Here is a 9809-nt window from a genome sequence, read left to right as displayed (position 1 = left end):
GTTGATGACCAGTTAAATATCAGTATGATTAGTTCTACTATGTTGTGTTAACATCTTGTTTCCATTGCTGCCCACACCCCCTCCAAAAAAACAACAACAACAACAAAAAAATCACGGTTTAAAGGGTCAGTTCACCCAAATTACAGACATTCTTGTGGACAGTTGTTGAAATGACTTCCTTCTGCAGAAACAGTCCCTGTGGGACGCGTCCGCAGCACACGGATGATGATGACGATGATGCTGATTATTTAATATTGTTTATCCAGCACATTATATGAACGCAGAATGGCATTCAGTTGGGCGTGCACTTCTGCAGAGACCAAACACTCGTGCACACATTTGTCTTAGCTTGTCTGGACCCCACCCTCCACAAAGTTTCATGGAACCCGTCAGATTCCTCTCCTTTATTGAAAGTGATCCATATTCAGTGTCTAATATGGAAAATTCAGCCTCCTTTGTTCTGGAGGGTGGAAACACCTTATCTGCAGTTATTTATGGGTTGTGTATTGCTTTCATATGGAAAATAAAACATGCGAAGGAACTTCTGGCCAAAACCTCTTTGTCCTTGTCTGTCAAAAACTGGCACTGGTAGCGGTATAACACGTCGATGTGAGGTTTAACTCAGAGGAAATTAACTCTTACTGACAAGAATGTCTGAATAGGTGATGTTTAGAGTGGGTTTGACCATGATTAGTGGAACTATAACAGATATTAGAGGTGAAACTTTGAAAATTAAAGCTATTTCTCTCCTGACCACCACCCATTTTTTCCTTAAACTGACTTTGATATTTAATTTTTGACACACATACAAATATTTATCTCTAAATAAGGGAATAAAATCTGAAAGGAACCTGAGTATCTTCAAACTAGAAAAGGGAAAGTGTTTCGGAGACTTGTTCCATTAAGCCTGAAATTCTACAAACATCACATCCAAGATTTAGGATTTCAGTCACTTCGATATTTCATCTTCTGAGGGAGCGGAGGAAAACTGCCTGCAGACCAGACGGTTCTTGAAGGGGGTCTGAGATAGGAACCAGAGCTGCAGAGCAGGGAGAAACATATTTGGTTTCACCCCTGGGTGTGCTGACTGGAGGTCTGCTTCTTATACCATGGGAAATAATATTTTACCGTGTGGTATGAGCCAGCAGACCTGCCCAGAGGATTCCAGCACTAAACTCCTAATGATGGAAAATTAACGCTCCATTGAATTGCGCTAAATGCCCCTCCTGACAGCATCTCCGAGCTATTTACGGGTCTGAAGGAGCACGTTAAGGATAAAACTCGAGTGTAATTAGGAAACCCCACTGACATACAGTATTTTTATTTATTCAGACGAAACAACAGATGCAATATAAAATATTATTGCTATAATTACGCAGAAAAGAATGTCAGCAACAAGTGAGTATTTGTCTTTGACTGAGGAGACGTGCGCAACCACGAGGCTCATCCGAAGTGCCGAATGCAGGAGCGTTTTTACGCACAATACACAGACTCCACCCATCATGCCTAGAAGAAAACCGCTGGTTACAGTTGGACCTGACCACTGACGGAGGTTCCATCCACGCTGGTTGATGCTCAACGATCCCTATAAGTCTCCATCTCTCTCTCTTAAAAAAAATGAAAGCCTTTATTTGGACAGCGACAGTGCTGTGCGTCATCGCGATACCCTGCATTGAAGCGCTCCACGGACTGTACAGTTTTGGTCAGCATGAATTATTCTACAAAAAGAACAACTGCAAGGCAATTCCTGCAAATCTCCTGCTGTGCCACGATATAGAATACACGGAGATGCGTCTCCCGAACTTGCTCGGACACGAAACCATGAATGAGGTTCTGCAGCAAGCTTCCTCCTGGATCCCTCTGGTTCAGAAGCAGTGTCACCCCGACACCAGAAAGTTCCTGTGCTCCCTCTTCGCCCCAGTCTGTCTGGATGATTTGGACGAGCCCATACAGCCGTGCAGGTCCCTGTGCGAGAGCGTCAAGCACGGCTGCGCGCCAGTGATGTCCGCGTTCGGCTTTCCTTGGCCAAAGATGTTGGACTGCGAACGTTTCCCTCTCGACAACGATCTGTGCATTCCACCTGCAAGCATGGAGAATTTTGTGCCAGTAACTAAAGAGGGTAATTTTCTTTCAACTGCGAGCGTAGCTTCCCAGAGAGTTGTGCGTAAAATACAAATTAATAATGCGTAATAACAGATTGAATGCTTTTGTATTTCTATTCAGTGCGTCCACTCATCTGTCTATCGTTTGCAAGTTCCTCTGTGGTCCCATCTGTGTGCGTCCCATCTTATTGTGCACAGCATAGATTTTAATGTTCATCATTTCTATTTTCTGCTTCAGTGCCCAGAGTGTGTGATGCTTGCAAGGAAACGGAAGAAAATGACAACGAAATTGTTGACAACCTGTGTAAGAATGACTTTGGTAAGTCTATCCGCTTATTTAATCAGAAGAATTGCTCCCAAGGGGAAAGTCTGTGGCTCCAGGAGGTCATTAAGGGAGGTTCCATAAGATTTCAGGCCACAAAAGAAGAAACTTCCTTTTTAAATGTTGTTCAGATATTCTGTGTTTTCACCAGGATCTCGGTGTAGTTCTGTGAAACCATCAATGGTCTCTTTTCTTTTTCCCCCTCCTTACATGAAGCTCTGAAGATCAAAGTTAAGGAGATCTCCTACATCAACGGCGACACCAAGATCATACCTGAGACCAAGAGCAAGACCATTTACAAGCTGAACGGTGTGACGGAGCGTGACCTGAGGAAGACGGTGCTGTGGCTGAAGGACGGCCTGCAGTGCATCTGTGAGGAGATGAACGACATCAACGCGCCCTACCTGGTCATGGGCCAGAAGATGGATGGCAATCTGGTCATCACCTCTCTGAGGCGCTGGCAGAAGGGACAGCGAGAGTTTAAGAGGATTACCCGCAGCATCCGCAAGCTGCAGTGCTAGAGAGGAAACAAAAACTACACGTCGCTGTTGGAGAAAATGTATAGTCGAGCTCTTCCACATTCTCCCTTTAAAAAACTTCACAATTTTGATCACTAGATTCTTCTCTAGATTCCAGCAAAGGCGTTTATTTGACTTTCCTTTGAACAAAACAGGTTCTCTGTACTGGTTTATAATTTCAAAATGTGTTATATTTTAAAGATCCAACTTTTTATGCCATTTTGGTGACTGGCCAAAGCATTTATTTGAATCCAAACAGGCGCGTTGCTCCATATCCACTCATGTTACATTCATCCACATGGCGTCAATGTCCCTAGAAGTGCATTTAAATGGCTAAACTCAGACAGCACAGACACTTCAACTGCAAGAACAGTGGGACGTCGTGAAGTTCACCTATTGACTCCCATTCGTTTTGCGCTGAACGGGCACCGGGCGCCCCCTAGTGGTCATCTTTAAATTGTCGCGGATGTGTAATTGCGCTCAGCTGGAGCTCCAGGTGTGAAGGCGTCACTATACTTACACGCTTTGAAACCCACGTTAAAAACTATAGGTCCAACAAGAATGAAAAAGCATTAACAGATGGGGCAAAATGCTGAAGAACGAAATGGAGGTGAGTTTGAGACGTTTTCATTCCTGTCTGGCACTCCTTAGAGTATTTTTGGCAGTAAAACAGTCAAATAATTGATTAGCTGTTTGTTCAGAACCATTACAGAACCAGTGACAGCAGGAAATTTAAAGGCCCTGATATTCAAGTATCCAAAGGTGATTTTGAGGTATTAAATAAGACTTTAGCAGCCAATTAAACATTTTTTTCATCAACGGTTCCCATGCAATTTTGCAAATATGGTTTTGTTGTGTGTTGCTAGTGTCCACACATGCAGCGGTGGTTTCCCCATCCGTTTTCTCAAGCAAAAAATGAGAGATAGCTGGCTATATTCTCTTCTTGTTCCACATTGGTAATCTTTTTTTTTTTTGTACTTGAGCCACTGCATTGTTTTCTACAACAGTATTAACTATAGTATTTTTCTACTCCTATACTTTCATTTTTATTGTTTTTTCATTTAATCTTTTGTGTAAAGATTTTGGCTGCGTCTTCATCCTGTTTGAGTAACACAAGTGGTTGTTTCTGAGTATTAATGGTGAATATATATGAGCTGGTGATGTTCTGGTGAGCAGTAACATGTTAAGCAAATAATCATGTGGTTGTGTGAGTATTGTGTGCAATCTAAAAGTGATATTTTGAAAGAACTGTAAATATAAAATACTGTTATTGTCTGACGTTCAGCGAATAAAAGCTGTTCAAAGGCTAGTTTGATATGTTTGTGCGCATGCGTGCGTCTTGCACGTAATATCAAGGAGTTTAAACGATCGCAACCTATTTGAGAATACGCTGTAATGTTAAACACTGCCATCTAGTGGCAGATCAGATTATTACATGCAGTGTAAACCAGGAAGTGAAATCATTTCACCACTTTGTAGATATGAAAATATATTTAAAGTCACAATTTTAGGATTAGAAAGATGTCTGCAGCGGGTAAACCCAGGAATAATTTCAGAATTGGGGGCCCTTGTCAAAGAGGAGTAGGCTAAGATTCCTCAGAAACGCTGGTGTCTGGATGTGCATTACATTTGTAGGACATAGGAGCTGAAAGCTCCAAACAAAAAATGGAAGTTATTATCAATGAAAATCGCATTCTGAGTTTATTATCTGGTGCTTTGAGTTTGGGGTGTTTTTTTTTTTTAAATTAAAAATCATATAATTGCGTTTTCTTATCACAGCTTCACAACATAACACATTGAGACTTCCTACCTTCACAGAATATGACATAATCCTCTTGCAATGCCATCCTGACCACACCTCATCTCAGACGATCGTTACACATGTCACGCTTTGATTTCTGTCACCTTGGCAACTGTTGTGTGACTGACCTCGATGACTCACCGCATCGGATCTTGTGACATGATCCACAAATACCTGGGACTCCCCACCAACCAGCTGCGCCCCCCCCCCCCCCCCTCCTTCCCTGTTTGAGACCCAAACGTTTGAACTGGACGCCTACCAGTCTAGTCGGGATTATAATCCCGGTTTGGTGATGCTCGGTATTCCAGGGTTTGACCCTGAGGGGCGAAGGGAGTGGAGTTTGCTGTGGGGAATCCTCCACTGATGCTGATCTCACCACTCAATTATTCTTCATGATGACTTTTATTTCATTTGATACTGACTACCAAACTTTCCCAGATACTTTTTTTTATTATACTGTTTATATTACATTTATTTAACCTGCTGCGCGCATGTCAAATCTAATTTTGACATGTTCCCACAGGGGAAGTCATGTCATCCGTCGTATCGACAGAAAAAAAATAAATGCAAATACAGGGTAAAACGTTTCATGAGGTACACCGTGTACTGATTTTACTGTAAAGGATGTTGCCAAGTTTTTTCCAAAGTTTCAGAAAAGCAGAAACAACTCAGATTAATTACTGTAAACCGCACGACGGTCATTCTGGATGAATCACCCGGAACAGCTGCAACGCGTTCAAGTGACTGCGCAATCCAGGGTGAACGAACATCCAAGCGAGACGGTGGAATTACATCATTAACAGTTAATGACGTACTTATCGATCTGGGGGGGGGGGGGGGAGAAAAAAAAATCGATGAGGCAGTTTTTATTTGAGTACAGGATGAAACCCATTGTCCAACTGGCCTGACGTAAAGTTTGTGGTAGAGTTTTAAAATATCCGAGGGGGGAATAATTTTAGTGATCAATAAAAGTCAACATTAACGTGTGAAGAAACAAAAGCACTCTTGTTTTATGAATACTTTTTGTTTGTCTACGCTTTATCGAGCACTTTTGTGCGCAATGATGACGCGCTTCTGACTTTTGACGCACGTCTTTTACGACGGACGTGAACGCACCGAGCGCTGCTCGGCGTGCGCTTCCTGGCGCAGGTTGAAGACTTTTCAACCCGTTTTAGTTGTTTGTGACATTGTTTTTGTTTACCCTGTGTTCCAACGGGCTGTAAACAACCCGAGTGACGGTGGCCGCTGAGCGTCTTGAGTGCAGTCCGGGTCCGTTTGACGCATAGACAGACTCCAAAAACTCCGCGGGGAAGTTCCCCAGGAAATCCCCAGCACTTGTGCGGGGATATTATTCGCGAATCTAATCCGACACAATTGAGCTCCTCGGCGCATTTCTAAAGAGACGCAACTGGGTGGAAGAAGCACCAAATGCTGGATTATTAATAAACCATGAATCCTTGCGTCAAATCCACGGAGCCTGAAATGGATAGCGCCAGCGCAAAGGCGAATAGCGACGACCTGAAGAGCAAAAGCCGGAGTTACAGCACGCTGAATTCTCTCTATCACGAAACTTGTCAGGAAATCGAGCTTCTGAATAAACAGATTATCGTGAAGGACAATATCATAGCGGATTTGAAGGCCAGGCTGGGCAGATACGAGCGCATCTACATGACGGTGGGGGATAACGAGCCGGTGGTCCTCGGACCGTCCAAGTCTCTGCTGGAGAGTTTGTGTAAAGAAATATGCAAACTGAAACAGAAGAGGAACGATATGGAGTTCAAGGCATCTCGAAAAGCAGAGGTGAGGATGGGGGGGGAAAAAAAAAAGACATTGAAATTGAGCCAAATGTCAGGATTTCTTCCGTTTCAAACTGTTGGTTTTTATTCCATGCAGAATAGAATTGATTGGAAATGAAAGCAGATGTAAAAATCCCAACGAATTTGAATAGAAGTCATTCGAATAATTTGTTTCGCTTTCATTTATGTATATTAAGTTGATAAATACACGTTGCATGACACCCTGTCCCCCCCACCCCCCACCCCCACCCCCCACCAGGAGATCCAGAGGTTAAACGTGCAGCTGAGAGAGAGGGAGCTGGAGCTGGAGAGGGTCAGATGTCAGCCGGATCACGAGAAGGACCAGGAGATCCAGAGGCTGAGGTCTGCCCTGGAGGAGAAGGAGCGGTCGGAGGCCACCAGAGCCGTTCTCTGCTCCTCCTTGGCGGAGGAGGCCGACCAGCTTCGAGGCCAACTCGGCGCGACGGTGAAGGTGTGCCAAGAGCTCCTGGCCAGGCTGGAGAAAGGGAAGACGGGGGGAGGAGAAGAAATGGATATTGTGGCTCAGCAGGAAAATGCAAAGGAGGTGTGTGTGTGTGTGTGTGTGATGGCTTCATGGGGGGGGGGGTGCCTTTTTATTTTAGGCCTTGTTGTAAATCCCTCAACAATCCTTTTCTGCAGGGGTCGGGGTCGTCTGATGGACGTGATGCTAACGGCCAAATACGTCGACTTCAGGAGGAGAACCAGCAGCTTAAGCAGCGAGTGGATTATGTAAGTGTTGAGATCAGAACAGTTCATGAAGAAGAGGAGGAGGACGGGGGTCTAACTTGGTCTCTGGTCCTGTCAGGTACAAGGTCTGAACTCTCAGTGGCAGAAGTACGACTCCAGCAGGGAGGACTACATCAGAGGTCTGTGTCAGCGGCTGAAGGAGACCTCCGGACCGGGTTTGATGCCGGGCCTGGGCTCCGTAAACCCCGGGTTGCTCCATCATGAGATTTCCAGGCTGAACGGTTTGCTCCTGGAGAAGATGAGCGAGTGCGAGCGGCTGGACAGGGAGGCGGACGACTCGAGGAGGCGAGGCCAGGAGCGAATCCAGACTCTGGAGCAGCAGGTCGGTGTGAACCCTCCCGTAATCCACTTCATCTATTTCCAATGGAGATCACAGGGCTAACGGTGACCCCCCCCACCCCCACCCCCACAGGTCCTCATCTATACTGAGGACTTCAAGTCGGAGCGGGCCGACAGGGAGCGAGCGCAGGGCCAGATCGACGACCTGAAGGAGCAGGTTTACCAGTTGAAGCGGCAGCTGCACAAACAGGTGAGGCGACGGTCCCGACACGAGGATGTGGGGGTCGTCCTCTCGTGCATTTCTGACTGCGCACGTGACTTCTGCAGGGGGCGAGCCGAGACAACAGGGAGGTGGTTCCCATGTGTCGCGTGCACATTGGACACAGGATCTCCACACGGCGGCACAAGGACTCCTCGGAGCCTCTACTGAGGGCCACAGTGGACCTGCAGCAGAAGCCTGCAGCCGCGTCATCATCGTCATCATCATCATCAGCGGCGGCGGCGGCGTCACCAAACCCCGTCTGGAACGAAACCCCAGGACTGTCAGAGCTGCAGTGCCCCCGGTGCCTCGCCACCTTCAACGACAGGGACGCCATCGAGTACCTGAACCACTGCGAGGAGTGTGCCAAACTATGAACGGAACATAGACGTACCGACTCCGTCTGACAGTAAGTGAACACTGACGAGCAGCACTACACAAGAGAAAAAAACCACCCGGGTGGAGTTTCCAGAACGGGGACGGGGCTCGACGGCAAACGGAACGACGCCACTTGAGATGTTTGGACTCCAGCGAAGCAGAACCTCACCAGAGAAAGGTTCCGCTGCTGGAGGGAAACCAGTTTTTTTGTTGTATGTGAATTTTCTCCTGGAAACACGGGAGTCGTGTCCTGGACGCCGATGCAATACATGAAATATGACATACCTCAGTGAAATCACACACCTGTTGCACTTTCTTTATATTTAGCCCAAAATTAATCATAAAACCAATCGATGATATCGATGACGCATAAGCTTATTTTGGATTTAGTTGATAATGTGGTGCTATTAGTTTATTTTTAATAGAACTTTACCTTTTATCTCTTCTGTAAGTTATATATTCAGAATAACATTTAAAATATGGGACTATAATATTTATTCTCTGTATAAGTAATTGGGAAATGCTAATCCCTTTTTAATGTTTTATTTCTGTTAAAGCCATCAAATGTTTGTTTTTTCTTTTTTTTTTTTAGGATTTAAAAAAAAAGTTTAAATACCTGACGACTGAAAAAAAAAAGTGTTTCAGATCTACGTTATTTTTCTTTTGTATCCCAATTGAAAATATGCTTCTATATTTTGAGATCTGGTGCTGTTGCTTGAGCTGGCACGTTATTTTTGTAATAAAAGTCTAATTTACCTGCCTTCTTTTTTTTTTTTAAATTTAATCTCTCGCTCTATTTCGGCTGTAAACACGTTTCATCATCGCGTGTTTATTTCAGACCCCGTCCTTGAGCTGGAACCACTAATCATTGCCTAACTATTCAAATCGTAGGGTAACTTGATCCAAGTGTGTGATTGTGTGTGTGTGTTTGTGAGTCCATCTGTCACGTGTGTGTGTGTGTGTGTGTGTGTGTGTGTGTGTGTGCTTGCGGGCCGTGGAAACCCCCTTCCTCATTGCCTGAATGGGCATGCTGTGTTGTGAGACACACACACACCCAGCTGTTGTAACTGAACAAAACACTCCCAGTGGGTCTGAAGGGACCAGTGACGGAACAGAACCGGTTCTGATCAGAATCAATATGTTTTTGAAACAAACGCAGCAGCGGGGCTTGTTCGGATGAACCCGTTGTCATGGGTTCGGTGTTTTGAGCACAGGAAGCTGGACATCCCCTGTTTTTAAAAAGGAAGTAGGCAGCTGACGTGAACAGAAAGATGTCTGAACAACCGTGTTCATTGTGTCTCCGTCACAGCATTGTTTATTTTAAGAGAGACCCTGAAACTCGAAGAGGATGCAACTGAATTTGAATTGTCGCTTCATTTTGCTTCTTTTCACTTCTGCACAAAACAAAGGCATCAGAAAGTAAAAAACTTTTTTTTTTTTAATCTCGCTTTCAAATTTTACACCATAAAAAAAAAAAAATCAAGTTTATGTTTAAGCTTGAAGAAATTTCATATTCTTGAACTTGAACTTTGAAAATCCTTAAACTCAGTTCTTGTGAATATAATTTCCAATTTTTGCCTTCAAAG

At 44.6% G+C, this 9809-nt stretch overlaps 2 protein-coding genes across 2 annotated transcripts; both read left to right on the top strand.

Moving 5' to 3' along the window:
• Positions 1–1418: 1418 nt before the first annotated feature.
• On the top strand, positions 1419–4297 carry sfrp2 (secreted frizzled-related protein 2). Its single transcript, XM_068321670.1, has 3 exons — positions 1419–2119; positions 2341–2421; positions 2641–4297. Exons 1-3 carry the CDS (start codon positions 1618–1620, stop codon positions 2943–2945), a joined length of 888 nt encoding a protein of 295 aa, XP_068177771.1. The 5' UTR covers positions 1419–1617; the 3' UTR covers positions 2946–4297.
• Positions 4298–5820: 1523 nt separating this feature from the next.
• tnip2 (TNFAIP3 interacting protein 2) lies at positions 5821–8983 on the top strand. The gene is made up of 6 exons (XM_068321310.1): positions 5821–6543; positions 6799–7104; positions 7200–7289; positions 7366–7629; positions 7720–7836; positions 7914–8983. Exons 1-6 carry the CDS (start codon positions 6193–6195, stop codon positions 8220–8222), a joined length of 1437 nt encoding a protein of 478 aa, XP_068177411.1. The 5' UTR covers positions 5821–6192; the 3' UTR covers positions 8223–8983.
• Positions 8984–9809: the final 826 nt, after the last annotated feature.

The sequence above is a fragment of the Antennarius striatus genome, chromosome 8 (genome assembly GCF_040054535.1).
Source record: "Antennarius striatus isolate MH-2024 chromosome 8, ASM4005453v1, whole genome shotgun sequence".
In the NCBI taxonomy this organism is placed as follows: domain Eukaryota; kingdom Metazoa; phylum Chordata; class Actinopteri; order Lophiiformes; family Antennariidae; genus Antennarius; species Antennarius striatus.
Note: the sequence above shows the minus strand (reverse complement) of the source record. Positions and strands in the feature narration are given on the sequence as shown.